General features: G+C 43.2%; 1 protein-coding gene across 1 annotated transcript in view; it reads left to right on the forward strand.

Moving 5' to 3' along the window:
• plxna1b (plexin A1b) overlaps positions 1-16,814 on the forward strand; it is a 144,519-nt gene that overhangs the window by 102,939 nt on the left and 24,766 nt on the right. The window contains exons 11-16 of the mRNA XM_059497742.1: positions 2,513-2,609; positions 3,467-3,657; positions 5,083-5,234; positions 6,318-6,438; positions 6,881-7,017; positions 16,526-16,693. Of these exons, the coding sequence (XP_059353725.1) occupies positions 2,513-2,609; positions 3,467-3,657; positions 5,083-5,234; positions 6,318-6,438; positions 6,881-7,017; positions 16,526-16,693 (866 nt within the window). The remainder of the gene's footprint in view (positions 1-2,512; positions 2,610-3,466; positions 3,658-5,082; positions 5,235-6,317; positions 6,439-6,880; positions 7,018-16,525; positions 16,694-16,814) is intronic.

Raw genomic sequence — 16,814 nt, forward strand, 5'->3', positions numbered from 1 at the left:
TGATTGTGTGGAGATCAGATCAACAAGACAAAAGAAAGAAACGATGACTTGGCTTGTTGTAGTTTTGAAAGGTTCACTAGTTCGTATTTGTGTATCTTTTTTGGAGTTTGCTTTTTAACTTCAATATCATTTTTTTATTTGGTTTCAGTTGTTCATAAATTACTTTTTGTCATTATAAATTTTCCTTTCACAGCACAGGATGTGATGTATTAGATGAGCACATCTTGTGAAATTAGATACATCGATTTTGTCTGCAATGCATGCATTTATACATTTATTTGTGCATTTATGCATACATTTTTGCACTTATTTTATGCATATATTTGTATATCCATGCATGCATTTCTGTACTTATTTATGCATTTATTTGTATAAGCATGCATACATTTCTGCACTTGTTCATTGCATTTATTTATGCATGCATGCATGCATTCATCCATGCACTTATGTATTTATGCATGCTTGCTTTTATTCGCTTATTCATGTTTATTAATATTATTATATAAATTATAAACACATAAATGCATGCATACATGCATAAATAAATGAATGCATTCATAATGCATTTATGTGCTTATTTGTACATGTGTTTATGCATACTTGCTTTTGTTCCCTTATTTATGCATTTATTGATGCATGTATTTATTGTTTAGCAACCTCTCGTTTTTACTATTAATTTATTTTTCATCTTTGTAAAAAAAATTGGTAACTAATAATCTTGGTGAGATGTGGAAATAGGAAGCTTGTGTTCTGCAGTGGGCGGCTGTTCTCTCTTTATTTAGCACATGTATATTGGTAAATGAAATCAAACTCTTTCCAGTGATGATTATCATCTGATGCAGGCCAGTCTCACACACTCAAACACATTGTCCTCTTCAGCCTTGCCGCGTCATCTCTCGTTTATTTAATTAGACGAGCGCTCGTCTTCCCACGTCGGTGAGAGGTTAACCAGCTTCTCAAAAGTGTCAGTCTCTCGCCAAATAAATCGATCGCACGTCTGCAGCCTGGGGGGGGAATGAATTGCCATAACATACATGTAAGACAGAGCAGCGCTCGTGTTCAGACCATAAATCATTTTTCATTTCCGAACTAATGAGAGACCAAATCGTTAGTGCCTAGTTAATTATCCATGGCTCATGAAGGCAAATGCAAATAATGAATGACAGATGAGTGTGTGCTTTATACTATGGAAAGTATCGCTGTCATCATGGCTTACACATGGGTTAGTGATTTGAGGCGACTGTGGTGTATTTACAGCCCAGAATAACACAGAAGGTGGGTGAGACAGTAAGTATATCCAGAACACCCCTAGCAACTGCATAGCAACGCCCTGGCACCCATCCACAGCACCTCAGCCTCACATTGTGTTTTCCTCAGAGAATGTCTTGCTCTAGTGCTCTTTGAAGTGTGTGTGTGTGTGTGTGTGTGTGTGTTTCTGAGAGCTATGCTTTCTAACAGCTCAATGCAGGTCGGCTCTCAAAATAAGCAATTATCTGAGTGTGACTGCTACAGAATCTCTCTCTCTCTCTCGGTGTCTGGAGCATTTCATTTATTTGTGTCTTAAACGCGGCGCTCTCTTCTCTCAGAGCGAGGTACCGCGGTGAAGCGCTGTAGTGCTCCTTCATTAATCTCTATTCAGTGATTCGTGCCGTCGCTCTCTCGCAGGTTCAGGTGTGTGTTTCTGTGAGTCCTGCTGACTCCATCACACACACACACACACACACTGACAGGCGCACACGCATGCATGCACACACACACACACACAAACACACACAAATATTCTTCCACCGCTCCTGTAGGTTTTCATCTGTGACCGAGGTCTGAGACATCAGGACAATATATCTAATATATTAAATCTATTATAAACTATTTAAAGAGTAATGTTACATTGTTCTGACCTTATAGGATTGTTTTCCTATAACTTTTTGTTTATAATGTAAAATGTTTATTTTTATCTTCCAACTCTGACCTTTTTATTGTAATTTTGGGTTGTTGTTTTTTTCTTGCAGTTCTGGCTTTTCTTTTGGAATAATTTTTTTTTCACAATTGTAATTCTTTTTTTCTCAGAATTGCGAGTTATAGAGTCCTGAGGAATTCTGAGGAACAAACCAGCTCAGCTCAATTTTCTTAAAATAGTGGGTTTCTGATAAAAGAAGTCAGAATGGTTAGATATAAACTAAGAAAACAAGTCAGAATTTTGATAGGAAAAGTCACAATTACCTTTTTTTATATAGTTCAGAGCAAATACAATTATGAGTGTGAGAACAGACTGATTGAAACTTTATTGAGAGTTAAGGACGAATGAAAGGATGTGTGTGAGACACAGTGTGCAGTGTACATGCAGTGTGCCCAGCTCTTAAATACATAAAATCATATTAATGAAACAGGAAAACAACGAGTCGAGCTCAAAAACGCCTTGCGGTCACCTGAAGAGATGCTTTACATCTGAAAGTATCCGTCTAGCATCACGCGAGCAGCATGTAGTTAAATGTCTTTTGTTCTTGTGTTGCAGTATAACTATGAAGGAAGTGACATCAGCGATCTTCCCGTTGATCTGTCTGTGGTGTGGAACGGAAACTTCATCATTGACAACCCTCACAACATCCAAGGTAACCATGGCGACCACTGCGGCGCACTGTAGCCGGTAGCCTAGCAACCTCCACGGGATGCTGCAGCAGAGAGATGCAGCTTCTGTAAATGTTAAAGGCATTGTTTGCTTTCGTGAACAAGCACGCTTCACAGTTCTTTTCTAGCATCAGAAAAGCAGATGCGATGTTGTAATGCATGAGTCCTGTCCTTGAGCTCTGCAGGCGTGGTGTTGCTCAGGATTCATAATGCCTGCATCAGACTGAACTCATGCTGTCATCTGTTCACCGTCAGATGTGGGATATTCTACTTCATATCTCTTACTTCTGACCCACTGAGGCTTACAATACAACACTAGCATGACACTTTCATTGATAGATACGTCAGGGGTTTTCAGTGTTGTATGCCACTGATGCCCACTGTATGGTTTTTGTATAAAGATTTGTATAAAATTAAAGTGTGGAAAATATTTAGTTTCTATTAATTTAATATCACATGATATATATTTGCTCATTGAGTGCACTGTTAAATGCTTATTTATTTTAATCTTTATTTATTTATTTTACTTTTTTTTGTTTATTTGATTTATTTAATCTATTATACTTTTATTTAATTTATTTATTTATTTATATATTTATCTATATTTATTGTAATCTTAGTTTTCATTTGAGTTTAGTATTACATTTATTTATTTATTATTTGTATTCATTTTTTCTATTTCCCTGGGCTCAGTTTGGAAACCTCTTGACTGTGTCATTGAGTTTCCTGTAAAGTGCAGCATCCTGAGTTGAGTTGAATGGGGTGCAGCATGACATTTAGATAATTTACAGAGTTTCCTCTGGTCCATCAATCGTAAGTGAATCTCTCTTGGTTTCTGCAGCGCACCTGTATAAGTGTTCTGCGCTGCGGGAGAGCTGTGGTTTGTGTCTGAAGGCCGACCCCAGCTTCGAGTGCGGCTGGTGTGTTCAGGACAGGAAGTGCTCTCTGAAGCAGGAGTGTGCTCAGCAGGAACACACCTGGATGCACGCGAGCGCCGGGAACAGCCGCTGCACGCACCCGCGCATCACCAGAGTGAGTTACTGCACACCACAGGTCAAAGATCAAAGACACTTTCAGACACTTTTTTTTATTTGATGTTTTCTACAGATCATTTATTTAATTTTTCTATTTTGTCCCTCTTTTCTCACAGCTGGCATGGCACTAAATAATAATAAATAAATAAAAACGATAAAACAATTAATGTTTGTTTTTCTTTCTTTAGTTTCAAACTTGTATTGAGACCTGTTTATACAATAATATTATTGCAAAGAATATAAAAATATTTTTTTCCTCAAGTATTTTTTATTGCTTTAAATAATAATAATAGTACTACTACTAATAAAGTAAATATTTAATATTTATTATTATTTTATATTAATAGTAGTAGGAAATAGTTTTAGTATTATTGTAAAAATGTTACTTTATTTCAATAAAAAAAATTAAATAATGTTTATTGCAATATAATATTTTAATGCAATTTATTATTATTGTTGTTGTCCTTTTTAATTTACAGTAAAATAATATTATTGCAATAGTATTTTTTCCTTAATTATTTTTTATTTTAAATAATAATAAAATACTACTACTAATAAAGTAAATGTGTAATTTAATATATAAAATTATATTAGTAGTAAATATATTTGGTATTATTGTTGTACAAATTGTACATTATTAAAATTTTACCAATTAAATAAAAATATTTTATTATAATAGTATATTTTACTGAACTTTATTATTATTATTCTTATTATATAGTCATATTTAGTGGCGAGGGGGCAGGTTTTCCTTCTTTTCACATGCTTGACAAAGCTTTGATATCATGACAGGTTTTGGCGGATGATGTTGCAGGCGCTGATTAGTTTTCTTTCTTTCTACAGTTCTTTCTTCCTCACTCTCTGTTATTCTGGAAGCAGATTTTCTCTGCGGCATTACATTGACATTCCCAAATTCTCCTGCCAACGAAATATTAACTTTAAGACATCTACTTACTAAATTTACATCCCCTCGTGTTAATTAAACTCCTCCTTTGTTCTCCTCGTTCGATTTCTCATGCTCGCTCTCTATCTGTGTGGCACCGCTGTCATCTTTTACTTATTAGATTAGGTGTTAATTTAATTTGGAGTAGAATGAATTTATCAGGTGGATTATTAGCACAGCATAGGCGCTCGGAGAGCCATCTGTTCTGAAGATGAACACCTATTCTCTCTCTGTTCCTCCGCTTTACTCTCTCTCAAGCTGTGCTTTCCTATTTTCATGCATCTATCTGTAAAAATGTGTGAATGTCAAATGAAAGCGGTCCCTCTGAAACCAATTACCCGTTAGTGATTGCTTCTGAGCTTGGGTTTCGTGATGCTGTCGTTTGTGTTTGTCTCTCTTCTGATGTCTGTGTCTCTGTAAATAGTTTTTAAGGTATAGTTCATGCAAAAAAGTGTAACTTGCGTATCTGTCCTGGTCTAGTTGTCTCCTGAGACCGGCCCACGTCAGGGAGGAACCAGACTGACCATCAGCGGAGAGAATCTGGGCCTTCAGTTCAGAGACATCCAGAACGGAGTGAGGATCGGGAAAGTGTCCTGTCAGCCCATCGAGGAGGAATACATCAGCGCTGAGCAGTGAGTGTCTCACACAGTTACATCTGACATGTCTAAAATTAATTTTGCTGCAGTTGATGAGTAGTTGTGTGTTCGTAACTGCGAGTCTGTTTCAGTCAGTGAAATTTGTGAAAAAAATCAAATAATTTGTGAAATAAAATGACCAATATAATTTACTAATGAAGCAGCATCTCCATCATTGCTTCAAGAGAATGCAATCTTCACTTTTGGAGAATCTGGTGCAAAATAGAAACTGAGAACTCTTTTTCTGAATAAATTCAGATTTCAGAATGAGCAGTTTGTAGTTTGTTATAGTATATGTTGAAGTCGTGTCGTGTTCATGATGCTCAATACTGTAATGAACGTAGCTTTTTAATAAGTAGGGGAAATTCGCGACATTTAAAAAAATAACCGTTTACATGCCTAGGGTGTTTGCATTGTAATAAGGTACAGAAATACTTTAGATTTATAAATGCTGACTTGTTAGGTGGTTTTCTAATTAAAATCATACAATTTCCTATTAATTCAATAGAACATTTACGCACACTGGGGATTACCAATATGGCGGCGCAGCGGCTTCACTTTCATGACGTCATGAGCAATCCAGTTCTATATTATAGATCAGTGGTCCATACACTATTTTTTTTTTTTTTTGCATTATCAAGTAATCTTCATAACAAATTGAATAGCAAATGAAGTCTCAAAATAAATATTCACTTGTTGCATATAAAAATATTTCTATTCTAAATTTACTTATATAAGATTTTATAGAATTTTCCAGTTTGTATAAGTCATAATTTTATTATTAGTGCAAGTTTAACTCACCTTTTCTTAAAAAAAAAACACAGGTGACATCTGTTTGTTGCAGTTTCTGGATGCTATGCTGTTCATTCATACGTCCAAATGCATCTTTGATGTGACGTTTTTTTGCATCCTGGTACTGAAAGCAGTGACGATGACCTTACAGTTAATTATTAAATCATGGCAGCGCTTCACACTTCCAGGAAATAAACAAACCAACAAGGGTGTTTTTTTACCATGGGGACCTCCTTTCCAATCTGTCCTAAGCTCCACACAGACCCCCGTGTCTCTCTATCTCTGCAGGATTGTGTGTCGACTGGCCGATGCCACAGGCTACCGTTTGCAGGACGCTCAGGTGGAGGTGTGTGTGCGCGACTGTCTCCCGGAGTACAGGGCCGTGTCTCCCAAAGCCTTCACGTTTGTGGTGAGCTTCACTCTCAAACTGCAGGACTTCCAGATGCAGCTCCTGACCCTAAATTAGAGCTAGCTTATTATAAACTCAACAAAGTTCATAGTCACACACACTTTTGGCAGAGATCTAATGTCCTAGAGCGTGTTGCAGTTCCATTTTTCACCACAGATTGACATTGTGGGCGCTGCTGAGTTTGTATCAACTTAGTAATATTTTACGTGCCTTTTTAATAAATCCTGCACACTTTGACTTAAAATGATAAAGAAAAATTTTGATGCAGAATGCTAAACACATTTACAGTTTTTTATTTATTGAGTTTATATAGAGGTCTGTGTTCTGGGTGAATATTTTGGTGCCACCTGTCCTTACAGATGAGCCACACCTGGGGATTTCTAACTTAACTTTTTAGAAATGTCATTGTAAACTGTATTTGTGTGTGTGTGTGTGTGTCCAGTCGCCGTTCTTCTCTCGCGTGCAGCCGTCATACGGGCCCATTTCCGGAGGAACGAGGATCACCATTCATGGCAGTCACCTGAACTCAGGCAGCGCCGTCTCCATCAAGATCGGACTGAACTCCTGCCGCTTCCAGAGGTTCGGCTCATCTCAGCGGGACACTGCTGTTTCAATCAGACAACACACTAGCATATTCAAAACTACATCAGATGCATTTCATTCAAGTTTACACTTCTGGATTCATCCCTCCAGTGCTGCTATTGTCAATTAAATCAAAATCTGTTATTATTATTTTTTTTTCGTTAAAAGAAATTATGCTGAAATGAAATAAAATAGAAGTATCAGGGTAAAAACTTAACATTTAACCCAAATTTAGAATTGTTGAAATAAAATAAGTTAAATGACTTAATTATTAAATCTTAAAACTGAAATAAAAGCAAATTAAAGCTAAATAGAAATATAAAAAATAAACGTAAAAAAATGAATATATATATATATATATACAGTCTAGACCAAAAGTTTGGACACACCTTCTCATTCAAAGAGTTTTCTTTATTTTCATGATAATTGTAGATTCACACTGAAGGCATCAAAACTATGAATTAACACATGTGGAATTATATACATAACAAAAAAGTGTGAAACAACTGAAAATATGTCATATTGTAGGTTCTTCAAAGTAGCCACCTTTTGCTTTGATTACTGCTTTGCACACTCTTGGCTTTCTCTTGATGAGCTTCAAGAGGTAGTCACCTGAAATGGTCCTCCAACAGTCTTGAAGGAGTTCCCTGAGAGATGCTTAGCACTTGTTGGCCCTTTTGTCTTCTGTCTGCGGTCCAGCTCACCCCTAAACCATCTGGATTGGGTTCAGGTCCGGTGACTGTGGAGGCCAGGTCATCTGGCGCAGCACCCCATCACTCTCCTTCTTGCTCAAATAGCCCTTGATGCTTTCAGTGTGACTCTACAATTTTCATAGTCATGAAAATAAAGAAAACTCTTTGAATGAGAAGGAGTGTCCAAACTTTTGGTCTGTACTGTTTATATATATATATATGTATATGTATGTTGATGCTGGTCATATAATTAGAATATCATCAAAAAGTTGATTTATTTCACTAATTCCATTCAAAAAGTGCAACTTGTATATTATATTCATTCATTACACACAGACTGTTATATTTCAAATGTTTATTTCTTTTAATTTTGATGATTATAACGGACAACTAAGGAAAATCCCAAATTCAGTATCTCAGAAAATTAGAATATTGTGAAAAGGTTCAATATTGAAGACACCTGGTGCCACACTCTAATCAGTTAATTAACTCTAAACACCTGCAAAGGCCTTTAAATGGTCTCTCAGTCTAGTTCTGTAGGCTACACAATCATGGGGAAGACTGCTGACTTGACAGTTGTCCAAAAGACGACCATTGACACAAGGAGGGCAAGACACAAAAGGTCATTGCAAAAGAGGCTGGCTGTTCATTTACATTTACATTTATTCACTTAGCAAACGCTTTTATCCAAAACGACTTAAAAATGAGGACAGTGGAAGCAATCAAAAACAACAAAAAGAGCAATGATATATAAGTGCTATAACAAGTCTCAGTTAGTTTAACACAGTACACGTACAGTAGCAAGGGCTTTTAAATAATATAATAAATAAAAAGAAAACAGATAAAATAAAAAAAGATTAGAGCAAGCTAGTGTTAGAGGTCTTTACACACACACACACACACACACACACACAATTGCATGATAAATGAAAATAAAATAGAATACAGAACGATTAGAAACGTAGTTAGATTTCTTTTTTTAAGAATAGAATTAGAATATTGAGTGTTAAAGTTAGAGGGTCAAATAAAGATGGAAGAGAGTTCACAGAGCTCTGTGTCCAATCACATTAATAGAGAGGCTAAGGGAAGGAAAAGATGTGGTAGAAATAGGTGTACAAGCAATAGGGATAACCGTACCCTGGGTACCGTACCCACGTATACAAGACATGGGTTTCAGCTGTCGCATTCCTTGTGTCAAGCCACTCATGAACAACAGACAGCGTCAGAAGCGTCCAGGACTGGACTGCTGCTGAGTGGTCCAAAGTTATGTGCTCTGATGAAAGTAAATGTTTCATTTCCTTTGGAGATCAGGGTCCCAGAGTCTGGAGGAAGAGAGGAGAGGCACACAATCCACGTTGCTTGAGGTCCAGTGTAAAGTTTCCACAGTCAGTGATGGTTTGGGATCCATGTCATCTGCTGGTGTAGGTCCACTGTGTTTTCTGAGGTCCAAGGTCAAAGCAGCCGTATACCGGGAAGTTTTAGAGCACTTCATGCTTTCTGCTGCTGACCAACTTTATGGAGATGCAGATTTGATTTTCCAACAGGACTTGGCACCTGCACACAGTGCCAAAGCTTCCAGTATCTGGTTTAAGGACCATGGTATCCCTGTTCTTAATTGGCCAGCAAACTCACCTGACCATAATATTGTGAAGAGGAAGATGTGATATGCCAGACCCAACAACGCAGAAGAGCTGAAGGCCACTATCAGAGCAACCTGGGCTCTCATAACACCTGAGCAGTGCCACAGACTGATCGACTCCATGCCACACCGCATTGCTGCAGTCATTCAGGCAAAAGGATCCCCAACTAAGTATTGAGTGCTGTACATGCTCATACTTTTCATTTTTATACTTTTCAGTTGGCCAAGATTTCTAAAAATCCTTTCTTTGTATTGGTCTTAAGTTAAATTCAAATTTTCTGAGATACTGAATTTGGGATTTTCCTTAGTTTTCATTTATAATCAAAATTAAAAGAAATAAACATTTGAAATATATCAGTCTGTGTGTAATGAATGAATATAATATACAAGTTTCACTTTTTGAATGTAATTAGTGAAATAAACTTTTTGATGATATTCAAAAAGTGTGTGTGTATATATATATAATTTTTTTTTAATTTATTTTTATATATATATATATATATATATATATATATATATATATATATATATATACATACAATGCATATATCTGCAATTGCACATTTTTGGCAAAGTACACTAATGGGACGACAGTCCTATCAAAATATGTCCAGAACCACTGCCTGTTGTAAACACAGTTGCCTAGGCAACACAGTAAGTGTTGAAGGACACACACATGCATGTCTGATCAAACATGGGAAAGCACCTTCAGACTGAATCTCATCTTGCTCGTATCTGTCACATGACTAATTGAGCCGTCAGTCGTGCATGTGCTGGTTTGATCAGATTAACGTCTGTCATGTTCAGAGCCGTCTCTCTGACTGATCTCTGATCCTCCAAACCTGATGCAACCTGATGAAACCTGAAGAGTCTTCATTCTTCCCTTCAGATGCAGCTCAGGTCCATGAGTTTGTGTTGTCGGAAATCTAAAATGCATAGAAACGAGTCAAATTCTACACATTAGTTTCATTTTAGTTATTTATTTTTAATGATGTCCACTTCTAATGTTAGTCAATCTTGTTCTTAGCACAAAAACAGGTGTAATATAGTTATTAATCAACATTTTCCCCTTTCTCTGAGTTTTTTAATGGCTGAAGACTAATATAATGCCCTTTTATGTGCATAAAATAGAAGTAAAATAGAAATTATTTAAATAAAATAAATTAGCACACCATTTACTACTTTACTCCGTTTTAATTTAATTGTGAATAACTAAATTGCAATAAATTGCCCTTCTTCCTGAGAAGTTTATCAATGGCTGATCAAATAAAATAAATTAAAATTAAATATCAAAAGTAACCAAATAAAACATAAAATAACAATATATATATTTTTTAAAATAAATTCGCACTATTTTTTAAAATGAAACAAATCAGCACAGTATTGCTCGCGTCTTTTTTAAGATGCCTTCCTGCGGCTCGTCAGAGCCCCACTCAGCGAGGGAGACCGGTACGTCATCTGTGTCTCCTGCCTGGGTGAAGATCATGCAGCGCTCGCTCGCTGACGGCGGATGCCCCCACTGCGAGCTGTTGCCATGGTGACTCTGAGGACTCGCCTGGCCTTTTTCTCTGAGCCTGCATTCTCCGCTGCGCTGAGGCGCCGTAAAAGCATCGCTTCCAGCGGATTCCGGAACCGTCTTCAGCTCAACCGAGCTCGCCGGTTCGCCCTGCTTCACCGGCCCCCCCTGCATCGCTTCCCGGTGGGCAGCGCCCGCTGTTTCGAGAAGGAGCCGGGGCGAATGCTCGTGTTGGCCGCGATGAGTCTCGGCCGCGAGTGGTTTGCACCAGCGCCCCCCCTCTCGTTCCCGGCTGGATGGTATTTCCCTTTCGGATGAGCGTACTTCTCAAAGCCCGCCTCTTTTCTTCCTGAGCTTCACGAAGAGGTGGCGAAGGCTTGGAACGCTCCATATTCGGCACGAACTCGTTCGTCTGTCTCACTAGCATTCTCCACACTGATGATGCTAAAAACAGGAACTACCACTCACTTCCGCCGGTGGAACAGGCGATAGCGACGAACCTTTGTCCGCCCTCTGCTGGACGCCGGCAAAATCGGTGTTGCCATCTAAAGCCTGCTGTGTGACGCTGCGTCGGCACTACTAACGATGGCTGCTTCATCGAAGCGCAGGTGTACGAGTTCCGCTGTGGCCGAGCTCTCACCCAAGCGCGCCGCTGTTTCAGTTCCAGGAATTGTGACTGTCTCAGCGTTTTCTGCAATGCGCAAGCCTGCACAGTTGCCCGCTTGCCTGCACACAAAAGCCGTTATCACAACAGCTTCAGCAACGCAGCTCGAGACCCCCGTTCTCGCTCTACTGGCCGTCGCCCCGCGCCGCGGGGACCGCGGCAGAGGATTACGGTGAGGCCGGGAGCCCCGAAGCCATCCTAGGAAAGCCATCTACGCATGCTGCATGACGCTGCGTCGGCACTACACACGATGGCTGCTTCATCGAAGCGCCGGTGTACGAGTTCCGCTGTGGCCGGGCTCTCACCTAAGCGCGCCGCTGTTTCAGTTTCCAGAGATTGTGACTGTTTCAGCGTTTTTTGCAATGCGCAAGCCTGTACGGTTGCCTGCTTGCCTGCACACGAAAACCGTTATCACGGCTACCCAGATATTTCCCGAAAAATGTGTAATTTCTGGTGTCCCGGCCACGGCCGATGGTGCTATAAATGTAGTGACGATGCCCACTGCTCAGTGCCCATCTCCACATATAAGCACAGCCCTTCACACAGGGCTCGCGCCCATAAAAGCGACTCAAGTCGATCAAACGCACTACATAGTAGACGTGCCCACTCCTCAGTGCCCACAATCACTATGTCACACGCGTCATGTGGTTTCTGTAAAAATGAAACCCGTGCACGTTCGTCCGGCCACGGCCGATGGTGCTATAAATGTAGTGACGATGCCCACTCCTCAGTGCCCATCTCCACATGTAAGCACAGCCCTGCCCATAATGTCGACTCAAGTCGGTCGCGCACACTGCATAGTAAACGTGCCCACCCCTCAGTGCCCACAATTACTATGTCACACGCGTCATGTAGTTTCTGTAAAAACGAAACCCGTGCATGCTCGTCCGGCCACGGCCGATGGTGCTATAAATGCAGTGACGATGCCCACTACCCAGTGTCCATCTCCACATGTAAGCACAGCCCTGCACACAGGGCTAGCGCACATAAGATCGACACAGATCGGTCGAGCGCGCCGCATAGTAAACGTGCCCACTTCCCAGTGCCCACATACACTGTCACATACGGCGCGGGGCTTCTGTAAAAACGAGGCCTGTGCACGTACATTCTGCACAGGCAGACAGCGAGTTGAAAGTGGTAAAAGTGCACACATGCAGCCCACGGTTACTCGCAGATATATCGAGTCCCACGGGACCCGCTCAGCCTCCCTCCAGTCGGTTAAGCGCCGGAACGGGGTCGAGAAAGAGCGATCTGCCCGCTGTGATCAGCGCGCTCCCTGCCTCAGATGCGCAGCACACTCGAGCGCCGCCGTTGCCCAGTCAACAGAGCGCGTTTCGCATCCAGCCCTTAGCCATTCATGCAGATGCATGGTCAGTGCTTCCAGGGGTTTCGGATTGGGTGCTAGGCATTATAAAGAGAGGCTACTCGCTACAGTTTTCTTGACGCCCACCGCGCTTTTCAGCGCGCGTCGAAACTACGGTCAAAACAGAAGTAGCACACATACTTCGGGCCGAAATATCAAAACTGTTGAGCAAAGGGGCTGTAGAGCCTGTGTCTCAAAGCGAGGGGGGGCTGTACAGCAGATACTTTCTGGTGCCCAAGAGAGACGGGGGTCTCAGGCCCATACTGGATCTAAGACAGCTGAACAAGGCATTGATGAAACGCAGTTTCAAAATGCTCACGACCAGGAAGCTCCTCGCGCAGATTCGCAGAGGGGACTGGTTCATGTCAATAGATCTGAAGGACGCGTATTTTCAAATACAGATAGCGTCAAACCACAGGTGATATTTGAGATTCGCCTTCGAGGGCCAGGCATACCAGTTTGCAGTCCTGCCATTCGGCTTGTCCGTAGCTCCTCGTACGTTTATGAGGTGCATGGATGCAGCGCTCGCTCCTCTCAGACTCAGAGGCATACGAGTGCTGAATTATTTGCACGACTGGCTGGTTCTGGCCCGATCATGAGCGGAGCTCGTGGACCACAGAGCCGTTTTACTCGATCACCTCGAGAAGCTCGGCCTCAGTGTCAATTGGGTGAAGAGTTCGCTGAACCCCAGTCAGACGATCCTGTTTCTGGGTATAGTTCTGAACTCGTGTTCCATGACGGCGCGGCTGTCACCACAGCGCGCGATGGGCATTCAGCGTGCAGCGAGTTCTTTCCGCTGTGGCGCGACTGTGTCGCTCAAACACTGTCAAAAGATGCTGGGTCTCATGGCCTCAGCATCTCCGGTTCTGCGGCTGGGCCTGCTCCGCATGCGCCCCCTGCAGTTCTGGCTGAAGGCTCAGGTGCCGCGCAGAGCGTGGGCGTCTGGGCGGCTGCATTTCAAGGTCGATTAGAGCTGTGTTGCGGCTCTAGCACCTTGGACAGCGAACGGCTGGTACCGATCAGGTGTAAGCCTGGGGACTTCCCCGAGTGTGAAAGTGGTGTCGACGGACGCCTCCACTTCGGGATGGGGAGCGCTGCTCGAAGGCAGACCGTCCTTTGGCCTATGGTCAGAACAGGAAAAGCTCCATCATATCAACTGCCTGGAAATGCTGGCAGTGGAGAACGCGCTGACGCGCTTTTGTCCCCATATCAAGGATCACCACGTCGTAGTCCGTTCGGACAACATGTCCGTGGTGTCCTACATAAATCGCCAGGGCGGTCTCGGGTCCTGAAACCTGTGCAGGCTGACGGAACGCCTCCTGATTTGGGCTCAGCGCAACGTGCGCTCGCTGAGAGCAGTGCATGTGCCTGGACTGCAGAATCTGGGTCCAGACAGGCTGTCCAGAGGCAATGTTCCTACGGGCGAATGGTCTCTACACCTGCAAACAGTCCGGCTGTTGTGGGAGAGATCTGGCATGGCGGAGGTGGACCTCTTTGTGTCCCACAAAAACGCTCACTGCCCCGCGTTCTTTCCAAGAACGAAAGCGCGCTGTCACGGAGATGGCCGTGCTGCCCGCTTTATGCGTTCCCTCCCGTCTCCCTCCTTCCGCAGGTGATAGAACGGGTGAGAGAAACGAGATGTTCAATACTGCTTGTAGCACCTCTTTGGAAGAACCAACCATGGTTCCCAGATCTGATGCAGTTAGCAGATGTCGCCCCGTGGCCGATACCGTTGAGGAGAGACCTCCTCTCGCAGGCCAGGGGCTCGATTTGGCACCCTCAACCGGAGTTGTGGTCCCTCTATGTATGGGCACTCAACGGTTACCCACTGATCTCGCAGTGGGAGTGCTAAATACCATCACTCAGGCTAGAGCTCCGTCGACACAACGTCTGTATGCCTCGAAGTGGTCGGTGTTCTCCAGCTGGGGCACAGCTCGAGGTTATTCACCCCTTAGTTGTGAGGTGACGGAGGTCCTCTCCTTCCTTCAGGAGCTGTTGGATAAGGGCAGAGCCCCATCCACGCTCAAAGTTTATGTGGCTGCCATCGCGGCGTTTTCTGAAACGGCGTCCGGTCAGTCAATAGGAAGGAATGATTTAGTCATCCGGTTCCTCAGAGGAGCTAGGAGGCTGAATCCTCCCAGACCTCCGTCAGTCCCTATGTGGGACCTCGCGGCGGTTTTGGAGGCCTTGAAGGGTCCCCCTTTCGAGCCTATCCAATCGATTAGCCTTCAGCATCTGTCGTTCAAGACAGTATTCTTGTTGGCTCTCGCTTCTGTGAAGCGTGTGGGTGATTTGCACGCGCTCTCTGTGAGCCAGTCGTGCTTGGAGTTTGGGCCCAATGACTCAAGAGTCATACTCAAACCTAGGCACGGTTATGTGCCGAAATCCCTCAACACACCGTTTCGGGCTCAGGTTATTGCCCTGTCTGCCCTGCCGGTGTCAGGGGAGGATGGAGACTCGAGTCTTCTTTGCCCTGTCAGGGTTTTAAGAGCTTATGTGTCTCGCTCTGCTGCCTTTCGGCAGACGGAGCAGCTATTTGTCTCGTTCGGTGGGCGTTCCAAGGGAATGGCTGTTTCGAGACAGACGCTATCCAGATGGATAGTTGACGCCATAGCGTTAGCTTACGCTTCCAGGGGCGTTCAGTGCCCGTTGGGCGTCAGAGCACACTCCACAAGAGGCGTTGCCTCGTCGTGGGCGTGGTCTACTGGGATCTCCTTGCAGGATATATGTATGGCGGCAGGTTGGGCCTCGCCGTCTACATTTATCAGGTTCTATAACCTGGAGGTTCCCGCCTTGCAAGCAAGGCTGCTGTCGGTATAGGCGAATCAGGGCCCTGAGGGGAATTCTGAGTTCACGAGCGCTATGCGCTGCCGACTGTTATATGGGCAGTATTGCGTAAGACCCGCATTGCCACATTGGTCAGGCCTTGCCTCGGCTGTGTGATGTCATATTGCCGCATCTACGGATGCCGCTAGATATGGGACGGAGGGCTTTTTCCCTTTTCTGTCCTGGACTCTCTGTGAGTCCTTCAGGTGACTGTGCACTGTAAATCCTGGGCGTTGCTTCAGGTTTATTGGTGTGTGATCCCTGCGCGCACGGCGTTTTACATTGGGTTCCCGTAGCGTCTTAGCTAAGACGCAGTACGAGAGAGCTCTCGTAAGAGAACGTACTCGGTTACTAAACGTAACCTCGGTTCTCTCTAGAAGAGCGAACGAGTACTGCGTTCTCTGCCGTGCGCACGATTCACTCTGGTTCGCTTCGGCGATGAAATAAATCAGGTGAGTCAGCCTTTTCGAGCTCCTTTTATAGGTTGGGCCACACCCGTTTCGGCGGGAAGTGGCAAGAAGGGCGCGAAGCGCCCTTATTGGTCTGATGTTGCATCAGCCCGCGCTCGATAGGCTGTGCAGTTGCCGCAGAACAAGCCAATGAGCGAACGAGCCGTCTCGCCTATGGCTGTGTACTGCTGCAAATGCGCTTTACAAAAATACAAAATTAAGGATAATTTTTTGCTTCAGTATTTCGTGAAAAGAGACTTTTCCCGTTACGTTTAGCAACCGAGTACGTTTTCTGTGATTTGAGTCCTTTAACAGAAGGAAAGCTGAAGGTTTTGTGTGTGTGTGTGTGTGTTCAGGCGAAGCGCCCGTGAGATCGTGTGTGTGACTCCGGCTGGTTTGGGAACAGGAGGGACCCCAGTGATGGTGGACATAAACGCAGCTGAGCTCAGAAACCCGGAGGTGAAGTTCAACTACACGGAGGACCCCAGCATCCTGAAGATCGAGCCGGACTGGAGCATCGCCAGGTCAGACTCGTTAACACACTGTGACCTGCTCGATCAGGCTTGATTCAGAGGCTTATATATGAGAGGGTTTCTCTGAAAATAAAGTCCACTAGTGCAGCTCGATCTCTGGAGGTTTGAGTAA

The sequence above is a fragment of the Carassius carassius genome, chromosome 17, assembly GCF_963082965.1.
Source record: "Carassius carassius chromosome 17, fCarCar2.1, whole genome shotgun sequence".
In the NCBI taxonomy this organism is placed as follows: domain Eukaryota; kingdom Metazoa; phylum Chordata; class Actinopteri; order Cypriniformes; family Cyprinidae; genus Carassius; species Carassius carassius.